The 25,490-nt window shown below is 38.0% G+C and overlaps 1 protein-coding gene across 16 annotated transcripts in view; it reads left to right on the forward strand.

Moving 5' to 3' along the window:
- Positions 1–25,490, forward strand: part of LOC127444939 (muscleblind-like protein 2a) — a 183,486-nt gene that overhangs the window by 27,367 nt on the left and 130,629 nt on the right. For all 16 annotated transcript variants that reach the window (XR_007897891.1, XR_007897892.1, XR_007897894.1 and 13 more), the window contains exon 2: positions 10,420–11,176. Coding sequence is in view for 12 of the 16 variants with exons in the window: in XM_051704607.1 (XP_051560567.1) it covers positions 11,003–11,176 (174 nt within the window). In the remaining 4 variants the exon portion in view is untranslated. The remainder of the gene's footprint in view (positions 1–10,419; positions 11,177–25,490) is intronic.

The raw sequence follows: 25,490 nt of genomic DNA on the forward strand, positions 1-25,490 counted from the left end.
GGTCGGAGACAAATAATACAATAACATCTGCGTAAAGCAGAAGCTTATGTGCCACACCTCCCACCATCACCCCTGGAAAATCATCCACCTTTTATATCATGGCTGCTAATGGTTCTAGGGCAAGACATAACAATATTGGGTAAAGCGGGCAACCCTGCCGGGTGCCTCTATCCAGGGTGTAATAATCTGATATTAATCCATTTGTTTGTACTGCCGCTATCGGGTGTCTATAAAGTAACTAAATCCATCCAGTAAAAGTATTCCTGAACCCGTACATTTCCAAAATCCTAAAAAGATAATCCCATTCTACCATATCAAATGCCTTTTCGACATTAAGTGAGATGGAGTCTGATCATTCACCACTGACCACATGATATTGATGAAATGCCTAATGTTATCAGAAGAGCTACGGCCCCGAATAAACCCCACCTGATCTATATGTATAAGAGATGTCATAACTTCAATTAATCGGTTAGCCAAAATTTTTGACAATATTTTAACGTCTAGCTGGATCAGGGAAATTGGACGGTAACTCTTACACTCGCTTGGATCTTTGTCCTTTTTAAGAATCAGTCTGATCCGGGCTTGTGTCATGGTTGGAGGAAGCTTTCCATTCTTTAATGATTCTGTATAAACTTCTAGCAAAAGTGGAGCCAGTTCTGTAGCATAAGATCTAAAAAATTCAGCGGCAAAGCCATCTGGCCCCGGAACCTTGTCTGTAGGCAAGGCCTTAATTACCTCACCAAGCTCCTCCAATGTTATCTCAGAATCGAGAATTATTTTGCTCAGCTGACAGTTTAAGAAGGTCTAATATCTCATCAGTAGACGAAGATGTGGAACTATAAAGATCAAGATAGAATTCTTTAAAAGCATTATAAATATCAGTGGCCGAGGTAAATATTTCACCACCAGCAGATTTCACTGAGGGAATGGTAGAAAAAGACTCTCTCTGTTTTATATATCTAGCCAGTAGCTTCCCTGCTTTGTTCCCCGACTGAAAGTATGACTGTCTTGCCCTGAATAGCCAAAACTCCACCTTCCGAGACAACATAGTATTATATCTGTATTTCAATTGGGTCAATTCTCTAAGGCCATCAGATGACATTCAGCGCTTCAGCTCTGCCTCGGCACTTTTAATATTCCCTTCCAACTCCACGAGTTCTCGTGCTTTGGATTTTTTGATGAATGAGGCATACTGTATGACCCCTAAGAACCGCCTTAAGTGCCTTCCAAGTCATGCCCACAGAGGATACTGATGACCAGTTGGTCTCCATATAAGCATTGATTTCAGCCTTTAGCATTTGTTGGAATTCAGGATTTTGCAAGAGGGATACAGTAAAGCAGCAACTATATAATTTCGTTTTCTTCATATGTGGCAACACCTCTAATCACACCAGGGTGTGTTCTGAGACTAAAATTTTTCAAATTGAGCAGTCAGTAAATAGATGAAATGAGCGGCTAAAAAAAACTGTTCTAGAGTAAATCTTATGGACTGATGAAAAAATGTGTAGTCCCTACCAGATGGGTTCAAAAGTCTCCAGATATCTGTAAATCCAAGATTTTTACACATCCTGTGAAGCGTCAGTGTTGCTCTAGGAGGCTTGCACACTTTTGATTCACTATGATCTAGGACTGAGTCCATCAAAAGATTAAAGTCTCCTCCCAATATTATATCATGAGGGGTGCCAGCGGCTTGCAACATCCCTTCAGGATCTATAAAAAGGCCTGATCATCAACGTTAGGTGCATAAATATTAGCCAAAATAAGACTTTGTCCATGAATTTCAGCTAAAACAATAATGTTAGCTTAATAAAGCTTAATGACTCTCCCTAATTTATCTTTACTCTGTTTGAGACATTTGAATTGTAGATGTTTACTTATCAGTGTAATGACTCCCCTGCTCTTGCTCGAGCCAGCAGTATAAAATAAATGCCCACCCCATATCTTTCCAAATTTTTCAGCTTCCTGCGGAGAAAGATGCGTTTCTTGAAGAAACACTATATCATATTTCTTGCACTTAAGAAGAGAAATAACCTTCCTTCTTTTTATGGGGTGCCCCAACCCCTTCACATTCCACATGGAGAGAGACAATCCACTCATATTAACATTTGACATTTTGACATATAAGAAAAAATAGATTGTGTGTCAAAAACAAGATTATAAAGACCACATTTCAACATTAGTGCGACAATCAAAACCCAAACTTCCCCCAGAACAAAACAAACAGAAAAAATAAAAACGTGCGCATTAACCCCGCTCACGACAGCGCCAACTGGCGTCCATCCTTCCAAACTCAAACAGTCCATGTAGGCCTACGAGAACCCCCATGACAATCTTGCCATCGGATTACTCAAGTCCGGTGTTTCTATTCAAATTTTGTGAGATAGAATTACACAGCAAAAGATAATCTATAAATCAAACTCCAGCCAACAGGCAGAATAAACACAAAGAGCATGTAGCTCCATCCATAAAACTGTCCTGAAGGTGTGACACTCTACAAAATAAACTCCAGCCGCTAGGTGAAACCAGCACAAAAAGAACACGCAGATTCTTCAAACAGTCAAGCAAATGTTCAGTGAGCCGGTCCATATGGCTGCAACGTGATTACAACTAGATGACCCACTCACTCCATTGACTTTGCAAAAAATACTCCACAAAACAAACTCCAGCCAATAGGAGGATCAAGCACAAAGAGTGTGTAGGTTCATCCATAAAACTGTCCTGAAGGCGTGTTACTTTACAAAAAAAACTCCAGCCACTAGGCGGAACAGCACAAAAAAAAGCGCGCAGAATCTTCAAACAGTCAAGCGAATGTTCAGTGAGCTTGGCTGCAACGTGAGTACAACGAGATGACTTACTCACTCCATTGACTTTATGAAGGACATTGCTTGCTGTGGGCATGTGAATGTTTTACGGCCATCCTTAGCATCTATTCTCAATTTGGCTGGGAATATCAGTGCAAAAGTGACCTTGTGTAAAAGTTTCTTGCATTCCTTGAATCGACCACACTTCTCTCTTGTTGAATTTGCAAAGTCTGGGAACAATAAAATGCTGTGTTTCTTCCAAGAAAGCCTTCCTTTACTCCTTGCATCACGTAACACAAGATCTTGATCGGATGATCTCAGAAATTTGGCCAGAATTGATCAGGGCCTGTCTCCCTCTGCGGATCGACGAGCAGGAACCCTGTGAGCTCGCTCGATTTCCAGCTTATGGCCTGCTATGTCGAGCAGATTCGGAAAGAGCCCATCCAGGAATTTCACCGTATCCTGTCCCTCTGCTCCCTCAGGGATTCCAATGATTCGGACGTTATTCTGCCGGCTACGGTTCTCCGTGTCCTCCAGCTTTTCCCAGACACACTCCAAATCCACCTTGGTCACTAGCGGATTAGAAGATAATTCCCTCTCCGATGACTCCAGATAATCGATCTGTTTCTTGACATCCCCCACTCTTGTAACCACCTCAGTGAATTTCGCCTCCATAGCAATGATCGATCGACATATCACAGCAAGATCCTCCAAGTCAGCAATGACCTTCGTTAGCATTGCCGACATGTTCAGCATCTCTCGCAGCATTTCCCGCATTTCTCCGACTAAATCGATTCCCTGGCTCGTGGCCTGCTCAGGGGCATCAGCATGAGCATGTAAGTGTCTTTTAATGTCTCCAGAGTCTGAGGATTTTGAATTATTTGACATATTGTCCTGCTAGAACAGTTATGGAACAGAGTGTATCGAATCTCACAAGTTTATGTCATTAAAAGTGTTAAAACTAGCAAAGTGCGCAGAAAATAAAGTGCTCATAAAATAATCTTTTGTGAGACACTTTTTGTGTTAGAAAGGCCGTATCGGATCACGCTTTTCTTCTGAGGTAAATTCACAGCGTGTCTTCTTCCAAAACCGATAATGAGCTCAAACGGGAAAGACTGTACCTCTCGTTGGTTTCATAAGGTTTACACAATCAGAGAATATTTATTTTCAATTTAAATTGGTTCATTTAAAAGTAGACAATTCAAGCTTTCTATAGACATATTTCTCATGTCTGCGAGGCAAGTATACGCTGAGTTTCGGTTCATTTTCGTGACATGCTCCAGATAGAAGTTTACGGAGAGCGAGACAGCAGAAAGTGCATCCCGTATGATTTCTTTATTTTACAAAACCACAACATTTTGCTGTTATTGTGAGTGTACACAAATAAAAGTAAACGTTTAAATAGTTTCGAAAGATGTCTTACTCTTATCTGTATGACCAAAAATGATGGAGTATTTCTTTCTGCTGTTATCAGGAAAAAAGTCAGGTGATCACGCCGGTGCCTCCAGTGACCACAGAGGATTGAATATGTTATGTTATCAATATAAAAAAACAATTCAAACAGGAGCAATTCAAATATTGAATTTTGGGGGCATTTCCGACCCTGCACGATGCTATTTTGAGCCAACACCTGATTAACTTGCTTGTTGTTAAGCTTAATGGAGGGCTATTTCCTAAGTTCTGATGGCTTTATGAAGTTTTTTTTAATAGTGGTTTAATTTCACAGCATTGGCAAACAATGTCGAAGTTTAGGGCAAACAAAATTAGTTTTTTCACTTGGTTTTACTTCTGCGAGTGCAATTAAGACAAAGTAAACTTATATTCAAGATCTATTCTCTAAAAGCAAGTCTAAATATCTTATATGCTTCTTCTCAGGTGAATGCATATTGTTTTAAATGAGTTTTAGATATTATTTTTGGAAAACAAGCCAAAACAAAAACATTGTTTGTTGCAGTGTATAATGGGGCGAAGACTACCCTCTCCCATCTTTCTGTTCACTTCAATCCATCTTTAACTCACAAAAAAAAAAACCTCTCTCTTATTAATAAAGCTGCGTATTGCCAATTTTCTTCACGATAAGAAATGCACAGTGACATATATATTATGATTCAATAAGTCACGAGCCATCATGTTATAATCTAGCTGCATTAAGCATGCATGCTTGAGGGACGCGAGTCCCTGTGACAGAGTGTTTATCAGCCAGATGCAGTTTCAATCTCTCCGCCTTAGATCAGACATTTGCGCAACTCATAGAAGAGGCACTGACCGCACAAAGAAATGCCAGTTTCGGAGTTCATAGTTATTTACATGATCTGCTTCCTTATTATTTGAACTTTAATAAAGCTATAATGCATTAAATATAACTGCATTTAAGATGTAATGCTGGGGTGTTTCCTTTAAAGAGCTCCAGCTCCGCTTATTTCGCAACGAGATTGCTTCCGTATTTACTTATTTTGTATTTTTGCATTATAATTCCCTCATACTTTGCGATCTACATCACCTGAAGCTGTTTGGAAAGTTTAGAGTGCATCTGGACTGTGAGCTGTGTAATTCTTCCTCTCCTCAGTCAGGCGTGAACTGCAGTGCTGCTCTCGCGTGTCATCATTAGAGTTTAATGTGATCTCATGTTACATTAAATGAGATCAAACGACTATTCGACAACATTTTTTGTTGACAATTTTTAATTGTCGACGTTGTCGAGAACATCCACTAATCGCTTCAGCCCTACTCACAGTCCAGACTTTCCAAACAGCTTCAGGTGATATAGATCACAATGTATTAGAAAATTATACAAAAATAAAAAATAAGTAAATACAGAAGCACTCTTATTGTGAAATAAAGCGGAGCCGGAGCTGCTGTCCTGCTTAAGCAAAACTTGCATGTCAGAGCGTCTTTAAAGGAAACACCTTGGCGAGTCTGTGTTATATCTTTAATGCAAGCAGGTAATGTAAATAAGTACAAATTCCGAAACTGGCATTTCTCTGTGCGGTCAGCTCCGCTTATATGAGTCGCGTGAAGTGACCCGATCTAAGGGGGAGAGATTATAAATGCATCTCGGCAATACACACTTTGGTTCTTGATGCAGCTAGATGAAAACGTGATGGCTCACAACTTATTGAATCAAAATATATGAAGACACGGTGTGTTTTATCGTAAAGAAAATTGGCAACATGCAGCTTTATTAAGAAGAGAGAGTTTGTTTTTTGTGAGTTAAAGATGGATCGAAGTGAACAAAAAGGTGACAGGGTACAATTTGCCCCATTATACACTGCAACAAACTACGTTTTTGATTTGTTTTTGTTTTCAAATATAAATATCTAAAACTCCTTTAAAACAATGTACATTTAGCAGCTATAATGCAGAAGAAAAAATTGTTATCTGAGAATGTTTTTTTTTTAAAAATTTTTATCTTTTCTACCCAATTTGGAATGCCCAATTCCCAATGCACTTTAGGTCCTCATGGTGGCGTAGACTCACCTCAATCCAGGTGGCAGAGGACAAATCTCAGTTGCCTCCGCATCTGAGACCGTCAATCAGTGCATCTTATGACGTGGCTTGTTGAGCACGTTACCGTGGAGACCTAGCATGTGTGGAGGCTTCACGCTGTTCTCCGCAGCATCCACGCACATCTCACCACGCGCCACACCGAGAGCGAGAACCACATTATGGTGACCACAAGGAGGTTAACGCAACGTGACTCTACCCACCCTAGCAACCGGGCCAGTTGGTTGCTTAGGAAGCCTGACTGGAGTCACTCAGCACGCCCTGGATTCGAACTTGCGACTCCAGGTGTGGTAGTCAGCGTCTTTACTTGCTGAGCTACACAGGCCCCCGTTATCTGAGAATGTTGAATATAATATTAAATATTTAATATTTTTAAATATCTAAAATTCCTTAAAACAACATACATTTACCTAAGAAGCAACATAATATATAACAACATATAAGATATTTAGACTTGCTTTCAGAGACTATATATTGAATATAAGTATATTTTGACTTTTCTGCACTGACAGAATTATAAACAAGTGAAATAATACACTTATATACAAAATACACTTATATTTAAGATACATTCTCTGAAAGCAGTTCTTAATATCTTATATGTTGCTTCTAAAGTTAATGTATCTTGTTTTAAGGATTTTTAGATATTTTTAAATGGAAAACAAGACAAAATACTTGATAACAATAGTTTTTTTTTTTACTGAAACTTAAAAGTATTTTTTTTTCTTTAATTCAGTGAATGTCATTTAGAGGTATTTTTAAAATATGATTTTGTCCTCTTTATTGTTAATAGCACGTTTAATACAACCTTTTAAGTCAAGGCACAAGCTGAATAGTCGATTAAGAGCTATTGATTAATCATTGCAGTTATCACCCGAATAGTCGAATAATAATTTTTTCTCTCATTATGGCTCAATAAAATGTTTTGTGTCTGCACTCTTGTGGTTGTTAGGCATTATGGGAACAAGATAGAAGAAAAAAACCCTTGGCCACAAGAGTGGAAAATGAAAGAAACACTCTAGTTCATTAGATTACTCTAATGCTCGGTGGGCGGTATTGGTGAAAGACAAAAGAAGTGGATTACCACTAGCTCTAATAATGAAGTGAACCAATCACAGGGGGTATGTTCGGAATAGAATACTAATGTACTGCCTACCACAATCTACACAGAATATAATGTAAAGTGGTTTCTTTTTTTTAAATAGGATGCGAAATGGTATGCACTATGTAACAATAATATTTCATACATTAATATGCATTGTTGTCATGTTTTCAGCGAGTGGTTTACAGTAATCTCGGAAATACAGTAAATACAGTTATTTTGCATTTTAATCTAATTTTAAAATTTCTAAAAATATTTTAATGTTTGGCTTTGGCAGTCTGATCAAGTAATGAGTCTAAAAAGAGATTTTAATAATTGCAGTTGATATTGCATCATTTGTCGCAATGGAAGTTGAAGGTCAAGTCTGGTGCAATTTTTATACTGCACGTTTTGGCAAATGTTGTAGTCATCCTGATATTTCATGTATATCAGAAATTTGCATTCTGAACACTGTATAACTGGAAAATAGTATTAGTAGTATGGTACTTTTCTCAAACATCAGTCAGTGCAGTGTTTCCCCTGTATGCATTTTGCAGCGGTGCAGCACCATTGCTGAATTATGAGCGCCGCTGTTGGTATTTCAAATGGTTCGTTTAATATTCTTGACGCAACATAATGCTTGCCAGCCCCAGTCAGCTGTGCACTTTGTACACTGCGAAAGAGACCCCACCACATACACACACAAATATACGCACTTACATTGATGTCGCCGCATAACAACACGTGTCAAACTCTCTTAATTTCAAGTGGCCCGCGAGCTAATTTCTGAAACGTAGGATGGCAGGGGATTGCAACGTTTCACTGAACAATCAGTTAGTGTTTTCCTCGTGAATATAAATGAGCCTTCCCTGTCAACTGTATGTTTTGGAGTGCAGTTTACTCGCTTAAAAAGTGGAATGAAACAGTGCTACACGGGTCAATTATCAACACGGCTTAATCATAGCAGCACGAGGGCAGAGCAGGTGCTATGATTCGCGGACAGGTCTCAACCGCACAGACTGTTTAAAATGCGCTTGTGAAGCACTGAGATGCGCGGCAGTGATTGCAAAACCTGTTTGAATGCGGTACATAATTGTCTGTTGCAAAATTCTTATGTCTCAGTTTAAAACAAACAGCCCCCACATTCTAAACGGCACTGACAAATAAAACATACATTATTAGGATTTTTCAATTCACTGATCACAAAGCTTACAAAAATGTACCATGGATTTACTGTAGTAACACTAACTGTACTGTATTACCTATGGTAGTTGTGGCTGAAAAAGTTTCTAAATGTATTTAGACTACTGTTTTTTCATTACAATAAATGCCATAGTTCTTTAGAAACCATGGTTACTAACTATGGTAGTGTGGAGCCATGCATCGTTTTACATGGTTACCATGAACTATTACAAATATCATTGTTAATACTATGGAAGAACTATGGTGCATTTTCATAATTATGGACCAAGCTATCAGTTTTCCATCTGTGTAAAATCTGTACTCTTGTAATGCTGTCTGATTGTAGGAAAATGTTAGTTGTTTTGTTTGCCTTCAGAAATTCCAAGAAATGACTGTAGTTTAATTAGTAGGAGCCTGATGAAAGGAATCTGTACAGAAGACCCAACTTAGTCACACTGTCGGAATATTTCAATTTAGCCATATAAAAATTAGGTGTTCATTTTTCCACAGATGTTACTGTTGTTAATATCATTATTTTCATCTGCATCCCAACCTCAAAATCAATGCTATACTGTCAAATGTGCATTTCAATGCACATAACATGTAATATTATTTGCATGGGTGCTACCAAAGCAGGTGCTGGTACTACATTTTCAACGGGCCCTTTGAGGGCACAAATAAACCCTGATGTGGCCCAGGCTGAAATTGAGTTTGACACCCTTGTTTTAATATATTCTTCGACCAACACGCCTTAATACGGGTCCGGCGTTGTGGGCGCGCTCACAACAGCACTGGTTCTGACAAAAATCCTGGGGAAACACAGCAGTGCATGTTTGAACACGTTTATATCAATTCATCCTGTAACTCAGCACTAAAAGTTTATTACACACAATTCAAAGGTTTAACAAGTATAATCTTTAGTAGCACACAGTAGTTATTGTTCAGCACTGTTCGTCATTACACTGCAACGGGAATCTTAAATGGCAGCTGCAGATTTTTACTGCCCTGTTTCGTCTGCACCACCCCCACCCATACCCTCTCCTCCTGTTCCATATTTTGCACAAGAAAATATTTCCAGATGTTCCAAGAAAAGACCTCTATTTCAGCAGCAAGTTTTGTGAAAGGTTCATAAGTCATGCCAGAGGCTGTGTATTATTTCACTGATGAGTCTAGCAGTGGCGCTTTCGTTATAAGCTTTCTCAAAAATCTTCCAAAGGTGCTCAAATTCTTCAGAATGTTACGGGGTAAAATTCACATCACATAAATGTGAAATTACATTTTTATCTATCTATTTGTCTGTCTGTCTGTCTGTCTGTCCTCGCTGGCACAGTGTTTAATTTGAACTGGTTGTGTTTGGTCGAGGTGTTGTGGCACCCATCGCTGACGTAATCACATCTGGAATACGCATCTGTTTATTTTCTGTCAGTTGGATGCTGTCAGGAATATTGTGGCACTTCAGATTTTCTATTGGCTAAAGAATCATTAGGCGTTACTCAAACAGGGCAGAGAGACTTGAATGATTTTGAGGAGGGGAATGTATCTCTTTTGGTGCCACTGTGTCTCTGTATTTTGCCGATTTACCAATCTCGACACTTTGGTCCATTTATACCACTGTTTTTCCCCTATACATGCTCTGTTCTCATGTGATCAGCAATTTGATTCTAGTTTGAGTTTATGCCAGAATGTTCCTTAGGCTATTCCTTTTAAGTGGATGATGTTGGTAGACTGTTCATCCTTTCTGAGGTGATTGCAAGTTAAGCTGGGACTGTAATTCATATCTATGTGCTAAGCTTCTGCTGACACAATGTCTTACTAAAGTCAAACTTTGTCTTTATTTTCTTTTCCTAGGTCCTGGACAGAAGAAAGTGCCTTCTCTGATGACGTCCCTACTTGAAGCTGCTTACCACTCACATCCTACACTGTAAACCACACTGGCTTGGCCTCCAATGTGTCTGGCCCTACGTATTTTTCACGCGAAGACTGAGTGCAAGAGACCACAGTTAAATATATCTGACTTGCCAAAGCACAAGGAAACAACACTCTTCATCCATTCACAAACGGCAGAGCCATTGCCTTTAAGTAGCGTTATCCACAACAATGGACCCATCATAAAGGACATTTGAAGACAAAGACATCAGTTCTACGGATGTCCTCAAGCATGGTTGCGCCAGTGTTTTGCACATGGGACTAAATGACTGATAAATAACTTGGCAGAGATTGACAGCTTCACTGACAGCAGCCATCTCCCATGCTATAGCCAAAGGAGGTTTGAATGTGACAACTCTTATTAAAGGTCCCCACCAACAAACTAAAACAACACGCAATTTGAATCTGATGGTCTTTAAATTATTTGAGCCTAAATCAAAACTATCCCTGACACCTTATAGCAAAGCAGCCTACATATTCTGTTTCAGCTCAGCTCAGCTTTGCTATGGCTTTAAGCATTGCTTCGATACGAGACACAAAATGGCTCACTCTTGAGGTGTGCCGACAGTTTCAGAGGGGAACGTGCTCGCGTAGTGATGAAGAATGCAAATTCGCACACCCGCCCAAGAGCTGCCAGGTGGAGAATGGAAGGGTGATCGCCTGCTTTGACTCACTGAAGGTAAGGCTTAAAGCTAGTGTGACATTTCCTGGGGTTTGTTTTGTATCAGCATTGCAAATTAAATAGAAGGGCATTGGAAGTAGTGCTTGGGTTGCACTCTATATGTTCTTTAATTTGCTTGGGCTCAGTTTTTTTTTCCTAAGTTAAATGTTAATATTTTAAAGAATGTTTTGTTTATAATATGAACTGTCATATAAGATTTGTCATGTATAACACACATAAAGCACTGAAATTTAAATAAGTTTGCAAAAACATTGCCTTGCATCATCTTTTATGTCAACACATCCCTTCCAGTTTTACAACTTAGGTGTCATCTAGAATTCCGATTTTCCCACTGGTAAATACGACTTTGCTTGTTCATTCATGTGCTCGGAACTTTTTGTAAATTTTATGATTATTTCTTGCTGCATTCTTTTTTGTGAAACACAAAACTGTCCCTTTAACTTTGATAAAATTACTGTAATGCACAGCCTTTGGTGTTTTTATTATATTGCTGTTGCCATCATTTTATAAAAGCAAAAAACACCTATGTTCAATAGTAAATAATAACAATAAAAAAAAATTTACGCCACGTAATATAGTTCCCTATCTGTCACTCACTCGATGTTGTTTCGATGTAGTGTAGTCCACCAAGCCAAGGCGCTAAAGGAACTGCACAAGGGTAGTTCTGCACCGGGATTGATGCAGGAGCTGCGCTTGGCGACCGACTTCGCACTCCGGGCGACGAAGGTCACGGCGCGGTCTCTCGGCGGGCGATGTCCACTTTGGTGGTCCAGGAGCGCCACCTTTGGCTCAACCTGGTCGAGATGGGAGAGGCCAACAAGGCACAGTTCCTTGGCGCCCCCATTTCCCAGGTTGGCCTGTTCGGCGACACCTTCAAGGACTTTGCCCAGCAGTTCTCGGCGGTGAAGCAGCAGATGGAGGCTCTCCGGCACATTCGAGGGTCGGGCGTATCAGTACAAGGTCCTCCCTTTCGGCCTGTCCTTGTCCCCTCGCGTCTTCATGAAGGTCTCAGAGGCAGCCCTTGCCCCGTTAAGGGAAGTGGGCGTTCGCATCCTCAACTATCTCGACGATTGGCTAATCCTAGCTCACTCTTGGGATGTGTTGTGTGCACACAGGGACCTGGTGCTCTTGCACCTCAGCCGACTAGGGCTTCGGGTCAACTGGGGAAAGAGCAAGCTCCTCCCGGTTCAGAGCATTTATTTTCTTGGCTTGGAGTTGGACTCAGTCTCGATGACGGCGCACCTCATGAACGAGCACACACAGTCGGTGCTGACCTGTTTGAAGGCGTTCAGACAGAAGACAGCGGTTCCACTGAAACTGTTTCAGAGGCTCCTGGGGTATATGACATCCTCAGTGGTGGCCACTCACTCGGGTTGATGCATATGAGACTGCTTCAGCACTGGCTCCAGACTCGAGTCTCGAGATGGGCACGGCGCGTACTTGTCGAGTACTCGAGGAGCAATTACATGACTGTATATATAATAACATGTCTGACAAACATCTATGGCTGCTGCATTGTGCCTTGTTGTTCCAGTGTATTGTCTATTCATTATTATAGACTGTTATAAATTTTTTTTACAAAATGTACAAAAGATTCAAAATATAATGCATCATATTTTATCATTATGTGAAGATTCGCTGTCCAACTCTTAAAGAATGTGCCCAACGCATGTCTGTCTGTTCTTCCTTCAGGTTACCATAGTAATCTTAGTAAGCACGCACCAGTTTTTTTAGTGACTGTCTGAACTGTCTATTTTCAAATAACAGGAGATGCCATAACCATTGCATTTTTAAAATGTGTGTTAAATTGAAGTTCAGTTTGAAGACGCTGCATTGTGTTCCGTTTAGCTGTGCTCTGTCTAGCTGTTTGAAACACTTGCCTGCTGTATATGTGTTGCTTCAGCGCGTTGAGTCCACTGTCACGCGCCTGGTGTGTGTGTGTGTCCCCAAATGCCCGCTCTTGTGAGGAAAGCCGCGATGCTCTGTATTGTTGTTGCTGTGATTCATGAAGCGTTCCATTCAGCTTGGAGAGTCTGAATTTCCACCTTTCAACTGGGGAAAGTGCAACGGAATGACATTTTATATTGGACATCTTACTTGGAAACTCGTGCAGAAATCTTCTACTTCCATTTCGTTGAGATGCAGGTGCATGTTTCTTCACGCAGGGCAGGGAGGTTTACGGTCATTAACAAACATTTACTTTTATTAAATAATATCCATTAACGAGTCAAAGTTCTTACATGAAATGAAAATAAAACGTGTTTAGCAAATGTTTTGCAGAGACAGGTGTTCAAATCACGGTTAATTACACTCTCTTTTGATTATCGTAATGATAGTATTCCAGTGTTGTATCAGTTTGGTTGCTATGAGACGTTTCTCACAAACAATGTACCCCTCAAAGCCACAACATAATCAGTCTCAAAATTAAAAATAATTTTGTGTTTAGTTGTCAAGTAATTGTCACTGGATTTCGAATTAAGTGAAAAGTCACATCATGCGTGATCACTATCGATCATCATTTTCATGATTGATCATTGCTGCCATATCCGAGTACCTGAATACTCAAGTACTCGTGCTCATCCCTAGTAGTAATATGTTTCTGTTGCTATTTCCTTTTTATTACTTTTTGTGCTGCTGGCAAATAGCTTGTCTTAGTGCAGCACTCTTAAATTAGAGTGCATGTGTCAAGCTCTGCCACACTGCATACTGCACACTTCTAATAAAGCTGACATATAGACTGAAAGGGCACAGCGGATCTCTCATCCAGGTGATTTTATACTTCTGCCTCTAATGTTACCATGCCATGCCCATCATTTATACGGCGTAGCTGGAGGTCCCACGAAAGTCTGTTCTTTTTTTGGATGGGCAAGAAACCTTGACCACAAACAACACTAATAACATAAATGCAGTGATGATTAAAGTCAAGTCAACCGGACACTCTTGTTGTGGGAGATTCTGCTATCAGAGATATATGCGGTAAGATGATTAAAACATACTGTTTCCCAGGTGCGATGGTCAGTGATATCACTCAGAAAATAACCAAAATACTGTCTGATAAACCAAAAGCTACTCAAGTAATTATGCATGTAGGATTCAATGATATTTGCAAAGAGCAGTCAGAATTGCAAAAGGAGGATTTCACTGAACTTTTAAACACAGTGGAAAAATTAGAAATCAAATCATTCATCAGTGGACCCCTACCAACAGTTGAAAAGGGAATTAATAATTTCAGCCGGCTACTTGGACTGAATTCATGGCTTTCCAGAATCTGCAGTGTAAAGGGACTGAACTTTATCGACAACTTTATTCTGTTTTGGGGGCACAAACATCTTTTCAAAGCAGACAGCCTCCACCCAAACAGGTTTGGTGCAAGACTGCTAATGGACAGTTTTCTCTATGCTGTACACCACCCATCTGCCCCATGACCTGATGTCAGACCACAGCCCCCCCCATCACATTCTTCCAGGCCATGCTCACCCCTTCATGTCACCAGATCCAGATCTCTACCCTATCCCTCTCCCCTACCTCCCCCCACCTCATGTTTATTCAGGAAATGGAGCAACGGGTAAATGCTGGCACTAAACTCACTTTCCAATCTGTCCTAGCTAGCCCACGACCTCCCCTCCCCCCAAGGCCACAACCCCCCTGACTACAACTCACGCCACCGAAAAGGCCCCAAGCCCTGCCACAACACAAGTCCCCCCCCTCACAACTTCAATTTTATGGATGTCTGTAGATCTGGAAAAAGAGGTGGAGGAGTCGCCGTTTTATTCAACAATGTATTTCAGGGCAAACAAATATAATTTGGTGATTTCCCATCTTTTGAATACCCTTCTGCTGTATTGAATTGTTCCCCTTGAGTTCTACTATTAATTATTTACAGGCCACCAAAATATTCTTTACAGAACTATTGTCTGTTATTTCCACTGATTTTGACCGTCTAATTATAAATGGTGACTTTTATATTCATATTGTTGATTCTAATGACAATGGTGCTAAAGAACTCTTTGGTATTTTGGAAACATTTGAACAGTCTCAGCATGTGAAAGGGCCCACTCACAGTCAGGGGCACACATTGGATTTGATTATCACAAAGGGTCTCAGTATATGTAATGTTTCTGTGATTGATCTTTCATTATCTGACCATTTCTGAGTTTTCTTTGATATGTCTTTTATTCCTGATATCTATATTAACTCAAATACTGTTACAAAACGGCATATTGATGAAAATACTAGTGCACTCTTTAAAAATGTTATCTCCATGTTACTACCTCCAACCTCAAGCTCTACAAATGATCTTGTAAATAACTTCAACTCTAAACTAGTGAATGTTATAGATGCCATTGCACCTCTTAATGTTAAAACATTTTCTGGTAAGCAAAAAGCACAATGGAGAAATGCTGTGTCTGTAAAAGTCCAGAAAAGAGAATGCCGAAAAGCTGAACGCAAATGGCATAAAACAAAATTACATGTTTATCATGACATATACACTACCGGTCAAAAGTTTTGAAACGCTTGACTGAAATGTTTTTCATAATCTTAAAAATCTTTTGATCTGAAGGCATATGCTTAAATGTTTGAAGTTAGTTTAGTAGACAAAAATATAATCGTGCCACCATATTAATTTATTTCATTATAAAACTAAAATTTAATTAAAAAATAAAAAGTTTTTGAAATTGATGACTTGGACCAAATAATAAAGAAAAGCAGCCAATAAGTGCCAAACACAGATGGGAACTCCTTCAATACTGTTTAAAAAGCATCCCAGGGTGATACGTCAAGAAGTTAGTTGAGAAAATGTCAATGAGTACATGTCTGCATGTCAAGAGTACATGTCTGCATGTACTCTACTTTGAAGATGCTAAAATATAACAGTTTTTATTTATTTTGGATTTTGTTTAGTCATAACATAATTCCCATAGTTCCATTTATGTTATTCCATAGTTTTGATGACTTCACTATTATTCTAAAATGTGAAGAAAAAAAAATATAATAAAGAATAAGTGTTTCAAAACTTTTGACCAGTAGTGTATAAAGAGAGCCTTCGTACTTACAATTTAGACTTGAAAAGTGCTAGAGAATCCTTTTTCTCCAATATCATTACCAAAAACATTAATAATGCACAAATTTTATTTTCAACCGTTGACAGGTTGACAAATCCACCGACACAAACACCCCCTGAGTTCCTTTCCACCCATAAATGCAGTGAGTTTGCATCCTTTTTCACTGATAAAATTGACCATATTAGACAAGCCATCAATACATCTATGTCAAATAATAATGTGGGATCACTACCATGTTTATATAAAAGTAATATGGAAAGGTTGACACGGTTTAATGCTATAGAATACAAAACACTTGAGGAAACAGTGAGACAACTTAAGCCATCTACCTGCTATCTCAATGCTCTCTCAAAGTTCCTTTAAGAAAGTATTTGACTGCCTGGCAATAGACGTACTGCAGATAGTTAACAGCTCTCTTCAATCAAGCCACTTTCCAAAGGCCCTAAAAACTGCAGTTATTAAACGTCTTCTAAAAAAGCGAAGCCTAGATGCTTCTATCGTTAGCATCTACAGGCCGATATCAAATCTACCCTTAATAGGTAAAATCATTGAGAAATTTGTATTCCAGCAACTGAATTACTTCTTAGTCTCAACTGGTTGCTATAACAACTTTCAATCAGGATTTCAAACACTCCATAGCACCGAAACTGCTCTCATTAAAGTTCTAAATGATATTTGTCTTAGCACTGACTCTGGTAAAGTTTCAATTCTGGTATTATTGGATCTTAGTGCTGCATTTGACACTGTTGACCACTCAATACTTTTGGATAGGTTGGAGAATTGGGTTGGGCTTTCTGGCACAGTCTTATGTTGGTTCAAGTCCTATCTACAAGATAGGAACTACTTTGTTTTCATTGGCAACTATGTATCCGAGTTAACTAACGTTTCATGTGGAGTTCCCCAAGGTTCAATCCTGGGGCCGTCTCTTTTTAACCTCTACATGCTCCCTTTAGGCCAAATTATGCGAAAAAGCAAAATGGCTTACCATAGTTATGCAGCTGACACTCAAATCTACATAGCTCTATCACCAAATGACTATCGTCCTATAGATTTTCTGTGCCAGTGCATTGAGCAAGTCAATGACTGGATGTGTCAGAATTTTCTTCAATTAAATAAGGACAAAACAGGGATGATTATCTTTGGTGCTAAAGAAGAAAGGCTAAAAGTTAGCTTACACCTTGATTCTCTGTCTTTGAAAACCAAAAACCAAGCCAGAAATCTTGGTGTTATCATGGATTCAGGTCTAATTTTCAACAGTCACATCAAGTCAGTAATAAAATCAGCCTACTATCACCTTAAAAACATAGCAAGACTTAGAGGACTCATGTTTAAATCCGGACTAAAAACGTTTATGTTCACCATTGCTTTCAGCTATACTACAAATCTTGCACTTTGAATTTTGTTCTTTAATTTAAATGTTTATTCTTTTACTCTTTTATCCTTTTATTTAAATGTCTTTTTATGCATTATTTTAAAAATTCTGTTTTATTGTATAAAATGTTTTTATTTGAAGCACATTGAGTCTGCCTTGTGTATGAAATGTGCTATATATATATAAAGTGCCTTGCCTTGCCTTGCCTAGTAAATAAATAAATTATCCGATGTACACACACATGCACCTGTGACCACATATAAACTTGGAAGATGAATTGTTTATTAGTGGTGTTTGCTAAGGCAAGTATCACTATTACTGTTGCTAGGATTTGAACAAACCCCTAAGCATCAAACCTTTGGGCATGTAACTTATCCTGCATCATTTGTGTTACGGACATGAATGATACCTCAAATCATGCAGCTTGTTAAAGGTGTGATATTACTTATAGCTTCTAAATTACAGTGACCATAGTTCTGCTATGGTATTTGTAGTAAAACCACGCTGACCACAAAATTTACCATGGTTTTAGTACAATAAACATATTTTAACCATTATATTATGTTTAACCATAGGAAAACCAAAACTATGGTAGCAAAAATCCTAATCATTCTGCCAAAAAACAAAACAAACCATGGTACTTGGTACTATGGTAACAAATTAACCATAGTGTTACTTTAGTAAACCTGAATTAATCATGTTTTTTTGGTACCATAGTTTTGGTTGTCCTGTTTCTGTTACTATGGTTTTACTACAAATAGCATGGTAAAATATGGTTTTATATTTTTGCTTTAGTTACTGTAGTAAAACCATGGTACATTTTGTGCTTGATATGGTTTTACTACAAAATACCAAAGCTGAACTATGGTTATTGTAGTATACAATTGTATTGTAGTTAATGCGATGGAATGCAAACTATTGCAGGGGAATGCTAAATTTATTGCGAGGGAACTCAAAACTGATACTAGGGATTGTAACGTTTCTTGCAAGGGAACTCAAAACTTTTGCGAGGGAACACAAAACTTACTGCAAGGGAACTCAAAACTGTTGTGAGGGAACACAAAACTTGTTGCAAGGAACTTAAAACGTATTGCATGGGAACTCAAAACTGTTGCGAGGGAACGGAAAGCTAGTGCAAGGTAAAGAAAAACTTGTGCAAGGGAATGGAAACCTATAGCGAGGTAATGCAACATTTCTTGCGAGGTAACGCAAAATGTATTGTGTGGAAACGCAAAACTAGTGCGAGGGAAAGCAAAACTTATTGTGAGGGAACGTAAAACTATGGAATGCAAAATGTATTGCGGGGGAACGCAGAACTAGTGCAAGGGAGTGCAAAACTATTTCAGAAAATAAATTCCTTCCTTGTCCTTTAAGCGACTATGTATGCAACATAACAGCATAGCAACATGCTAAAAACCACATCAGTGGTCAGTGTATTTTTCAATCTAGTTGTGATTAATATTAATGCATTTATTAAACATTTTTGTCCTTTATCAAATTGCTGTTGCCACAGTTTTATAAAAGCAATAAACCACGAGAGACTGTTACTTTGATTTTACCACAGTTTTAGGAATTCTGGTGTGGAGCACGATGTGCTTATGGTAAAATCACTGTAATGCACAACCTCTGGTGGATTATTGCTTTAATCAAATGATAGAACATTTTGAGTGGTTTTTGATGCCATACTGCAAACACAAAGGAGATCTTTGGTCATGTGGTGAGCAATACAGCAGCCTGCATATTTTAATGCAGCATAATGTCTTGGAAACACTGCACGGGTGACATTGACAAATACGCAGTAAAACTGGAGCAGGTCTTTTATCTAATGGGAATAATAGACTTAAGACTGTGCTTACATTCATGTGCACTGCAGTCCCTGACTTTAACATAAAAATCATCAAAGGCTTACACAGCTCAGGTGTTTATCTCACAAATTAGGCAAGGTCACTATGTAGGTCACTGTCAAAGGATCGTGTTACGAGCGCTTGAGGCAACAAGGCATATGGGTGATATCAGTTCAGTGAACTTGTGACGTAACCTTGCTTGTTTTCTTGGCCTTGGTGCTGCAGAGTTTGTCATAAAGCTAAATATTTTCAAAGATGCATTAGGGCTGTACGATTATAGCAAAAATCATAATTGGCGATTGTTACCCTCGATATTGTAATCGCGAATATTAATGACAATTAAATTATTAAATTACCGTGACATCACCAAGCAACCGTATGTTTCTTCAGAGTAGCAGATTACAATGGTGGATATGAGCTGCACTCCAGTTTCTTTTAAGCATTAAATATTTTAATAATGTTTGTTAATGTAAGGCCAAATAAAATTTATTTTAAATGGATTTTTGTGGTATAGAATAAATTAAATTATTGCTAAATTACTGCTTAAATTATTAGTCCACGTACAGTAAATAATATGACATATTCAATATTCAAACTTATTAACAGACGATTTAAATTGACCGAGTTACTTACTGGTGGCGAGACAGGGGACCATTCATCCCGTTAGATCTTCAATGGTGATCTTGTTGATGTAAGATCATCGTTAGATAATATTTGGCCTCAGTGGTTGCACTTTGGAAATTAAAAAAAGTTATTTGTGAACAGAGTTTGTGCGATTTGTGAAAATGTTAAATCTACCAATACCAGCTGCGTGGCAAATGAGTCATATTAGAACAGACGTGATAACAATGACAGTGATTCCTGAAATATGCTATTCATGCCATATTCTTTATGTAGGCAACACCTCCAAAACAAACTTAGTTAAGCTGAATTACTTTATTGCTATTTTGTACAAATCAAATTCACATTGGCCTACTTATTAACATGACAAAACAAAACTGTTTTTTAATTTTTAATAAATTGTACACAGACATCAAGCAACGCGACAAACTGTAGGTTTACACTGTTTGAGACCTGCATTTCAACGCAAGCTCAATGACGCTCAGCACAAAGTTCTGCACTATCGCGAATGATTTCATTAAAAACAAAGCTGTCTAATCAGCAAAATAAATCAATTATTTACACCACGTCTATGCCTTGATTAGAACTGGATCGTTTTAGATTTGTCGTGTTGCTCATTTGCAGTGTATTTAGTATCTACGTTCAAAGCGAGCGGTGCAATATGCAATTAATCCAAAATAATTCCAAAGTGCTTTTTGCTTTTGTTCTACAGTTTCTTTTCGAGTGTCAGGTGATGTTTCTTCAGTATTCATTTTCGTGTGCCACCGCGAACCGTGCGTCATCCGTTTTCACGATTACATAATCGTGGCAGCTGTAATCGCGATTCGTTTTTCGATTCATTGTGCAACCCTAAGATGCATTGAATTATTGGTTCATAGGTGACTGTGCCAACATTTGTTATTGGTTTAAAAGGATTTTCCTTAGTAATTTTTTTTTATCTGAATTCAATAGGCCAAGTCTTCTTAATATTAACCTGTGCCCTGGCATGCTCAGGCTTCAAATTTTGCAGTACAAACTTTCATTTATTTTGGCAATGTTACCCTAGTGCTGCAAAAGTATTTTTTGCATGATCAGCATTTTCTTTTATTCAAAAGGGAGGAATAGTTGAGTTAAAGACTTAGTAAATGATTGTAATTTGCGATCGACTGACAGTCTATTATGGTAGTCTGTGTCTGTCAGTTGTGTAATGTGTTAATAACTGCCTTTGGTTAGGATCAGTTTGTGATTGTGTCTTGTAAGTATGCAGAAGGTCTTAATTTTTGTATATCAAGGCAATTTAAACAAGGTTTTTTTTTCTGCTCGCGTAAGTACGCTTTTAATAGGATCTCAATAGCATTTTTGTATATTGCAACAAATGTAACATTTTTCTTTTGACATTTTTTTTGAGGCTTTCATAAGTGTAATAGTTTTTAATAGGGACAACATTTTACAATAAGGTTGTAAGCCTACTCATAACATTAGTTAGCTACATTAGTTAATATGAAATAGACCTTTATCACAGTCCACGTGTCGTCACATCCGGCTTTGAATAGTAGCGTAACCAAACATCTGCCCATCGATCTGTCTATGGATGATTGCAGTTTTTCTAAATAAATTTAGCCAACTTGGATGCACTTGGCAGTAAACATCAGACGTTTAATTGTTTCTTTGGATTAACACAGCACTTCACCATATGTGTTACCTACCACTTTAATGTGTTATAGTATCTGAGCGAGGCGATTATCAGCACAAAGTTTTCCCAGTTCATGAATAGATGCGTGTGCTGTTCAGCTTACTCCCAGGGGATGAAAGTGCTCAACTGAAGTCCGAAGAGACAGCGTTTAAGTGTTTTAATGTCATTGTTTTCACTATTGCAACATGCTCATCTCCTGTTTGTAAATATAATACAGTTATAGACTCTGGGACATTTTCATCTTAATGTTTTATTTACATTGCATTCGGTTGGGACTCACGAGTGGACGCTTCCCCAAATCATCGTACTCAAACCACAAGGATATAACTCCATGTTTACAACGATTAAACCAGTTATTTTCTGTAATCGGACTCTGGGATGGAAATATTTCTTTATTTGAAAATTTTTAAATGGATCTTTTGTCATACATGGAGATTATAATAAGTAAGTACATGAAAGCAATATGATCATTATCATCGCAAATACTCTGTATAATCTTTACTAGGAATATACTTTTTTTTTTGTGACATACTGTATACCCCTGTCTTGTTCTAATGCTCTTTAATGTGTAAAGGTACTCTTGTTTGTATATATTCTTGCATTCATCTAAAAAAAACTTGTTCACATCCTGTTTAAAATAATAAAACAACATGACACTGTTTTTCTTTACTTCATCATCCCTGAATAATGATTGTACGGTGAGGTAGGCCTGTTTAGATTAAGTATTTGAGATTAATTGTACATAAAATAGTCCATAATAAGTCATTGAAACATACTGCAGCGGAAGTTGTTTTATGAAGCTTCCGCTCTGCGAACGCAGAAGTGTGATATAGGCCTATAACATTGACACTTTTTCAGTAGTTATTAATCTTGGTTAATGTTAATTTCAACATGCACTAATACATTTTTTAAATGAAATATATATGTTATAGTTTATGTTAGGGGTGGACGTTATGACCAAAATCTTATATCACGTTATCACAAATTTTATATCACTGTAACAATATATATCACAATATAGTTTCATTTTTCACAAAAAACAAAAAAAAAAAATAAAATCAGTAAAAATTGGTTTATTTATTAAATAAACATATTGTAATGCCTATTTTTGAAAAATTCAGTCATTGAAATAAATACTTTATAAATGAAAACTACTTCCTCTTGTATAATTTTTTCTTTATTTGGAACTTGACAAACATATTCAGAGTAAAAAATTTAATATAATTGGTGATGTTCAAAAAGTGGTAATCAACCTTTCCACAATGCAAAATTTTACATTTCAGTCTGATGTTGTTGACTAGTATTATTATTATAAAACTTCATTAGGTTCTTAATGGTTTAAGTCACTTTTGTTGTCAATATTTGAATATCTGAAAGCAAAGCTGGTTTGTTTTCTAATATTTAACATCATTCGAACTGAATTTTTTAATGTGATGAGGTGTAGTTTAAAAAATCTGCATGACAGATGACACATAATTGTTGGCGCATGACACATTGTTTTAACTGTTTTCCTCATCAGTGTTGGTTAGAATGCCAGGCTCTCTCGCCGTTTGACATGGTTGACTTCCTCCATAAGCGCTTTAAAGTAAAAAACTCAAAACTCAGTAGAATTCAAATGGACCACATAAGTTTTGAGGTCTGTGCCACGATAAAGAGAAACCGGGCTGAGTAGCACAAGTGTCTGTGGAGCCCAATCTGGAAGCCTGCTGGACTCACGCGCACTTTCATGCTTCAGAGATAGCACGCGCGAAAATCATGTGAAACACCGCTTAGTGTGTCTGATAAGAAGCATATTCAGAATGTGAGATTAATGTCATTGAATTTGTTTCTTCAATTTTCTGTCTCACATAAAGCCGCTCTGCCTTCCTCCATTTCTCCGACAGAATGTGTAACACGTACGTGTTGAATGAGGAATGAGGTGCACATTTCTTGCCACGCGGTGGTGGTTTTGTGTAACCGCGATACAGACAATAATTCAAAATGTATACCCATTGCCAAATTTCTACCGGTTTATCGTGTCTACCGATATATTGCCCACCCCTAATTTATGTTAACTAGGGATGGGACGATATGGTTATCTCACGATTCGGTACGATATATGATGTAAGGTTCACTATTCAATATAATCTCAATTCGTTGTAATAACACTTAAATGACAATCTATGACAGAAAATTGTGTTTATTTTTTTTAAATGTTTGCGCAAAATGCACTATGCAATTATAATTTCTTATCAAAGTTCTTTAAAACACAATATACATTAAATGCTCAAAATTTAAATAATAATATAATCACATTTTAAAATTCTACATTCTATTAATTAACCTTATATCATGAAATTGTAAATATAATAACGATATGAGCTGTCAGTGTTTGAAATAATGTATACAATTTACAATAATAACATTGAGGTTACATTCATTTGAATAACACGTGCTGGAAAGGTTACTGTGACTTTAAGAGTACAGTGTGCATCTCACAGACTCAGTGTTCCAGTTAATTTATTAATGAGAGAGAAATCTTGTTTTTTTAGCGCATCCATGCTATTTGTGATAAAAATTAAATAACAGAAAAGTCATTAAAAGGCACATTATTCAATGAAAGTGGAGTGCAGGATCTCATCTTCGATGAACAGGAATTCCAGTACTTAAATTTCTAAATGCTAAATTCAAGTACTTTTAGAACTTCAAGGACCTTGTGTGAACCCTGAAAACAGTGTAGAAAAAAGTGCAGTAGGGTTAAAATCAAGCAATAGAGAGATTATGATGTTAGACGGGTAATTTAATTTCTATCAGGAAGACTCGCAGACTTGAGTGAAATTTAAGATGACGTTTATTTGATGAATATAAAACAGAAATGTAATGTCTCTCTTTGGCGTAAGCCCCGTCTGGTGGTCCAAAGAAGTTGTACTCGGAACCGTCATATCCTGCTGGAGATAGGAGGCTGGGGCGAGAGCCTACCCCCATGCAGGAGGGGACTCAACTGGTGGTGGTGGGGTGGTGGAGGTTGCTGTGTTAGCACACTGAAACGCAATGTGATAGATTGTGAGCAGACTTACAAAGCACTGGCTTACATGTGATTTGCTAGAAGTTACCTAGCTAATGGTGCGATAATGTACAGCTGCTAGTCTTCCCCCTAGAACTACGCTGCGCTTACATTTATGGTCACATGGACAGAAATGTGATATGGTTCGTCATTGAACAATGAACAATTAAAAGATTAATAAAAGCTGTACAAATATATTGTTGATTGTGCGTATGCCCTATTGTTCTTCTAAGGATTATTAGTGCCCTAGCACTGAAAGTGCGGCACACCCCCTTTAAAATGGGAATGGAACGGGGTCTCTGTAGTACCCCCATTTGCACCTAGAGTCACCAAACTTGGTACATATATAGTTCTCATCAAGCCGAACAACTTTCATGCTCACAGTCATTAGCTCGCCCAACAGGAAGTTGGCCATTTTGGATTTTCTGAAAATCACAGGCTCTGAACTTTTAAATACTCCTCCAAGGGGATTCATGTGACTGGCACCAAATTTAGGCAACATTATGCCAAGACATTGAAGATGCTAAATTGCGAACAGATTTTTGATATATTGAATGGTGTTGACTTTGCGGGCAAAAAATGTATGAAAAAAAATTGGAAACAGGAAGTGTTTCATTTCTTCTGCGTGTATTGTGTGATTTAGATCAAAATTGAGCTGTATGTTTGGTAATGGGGGCTGATCACATGGATATGGCT

Source organism: Myxocyprinus asiaticus, chromosome 8 (assembly GCF_019703515.2).
Source record: "Myxocyprinus asiaticus isolate MX2 ecotype Aquarium Trade chromosome 8, UBuf_Myxa_2, whole genome shotgun sequence".
Classification (NCBI taxonomy): Eukaryota; Metazoa; Chordata; class Actinopteri; order Cypriniformes; family Catostomidae; genus Myxocyprinus; species Myxocyprinus asiaticus.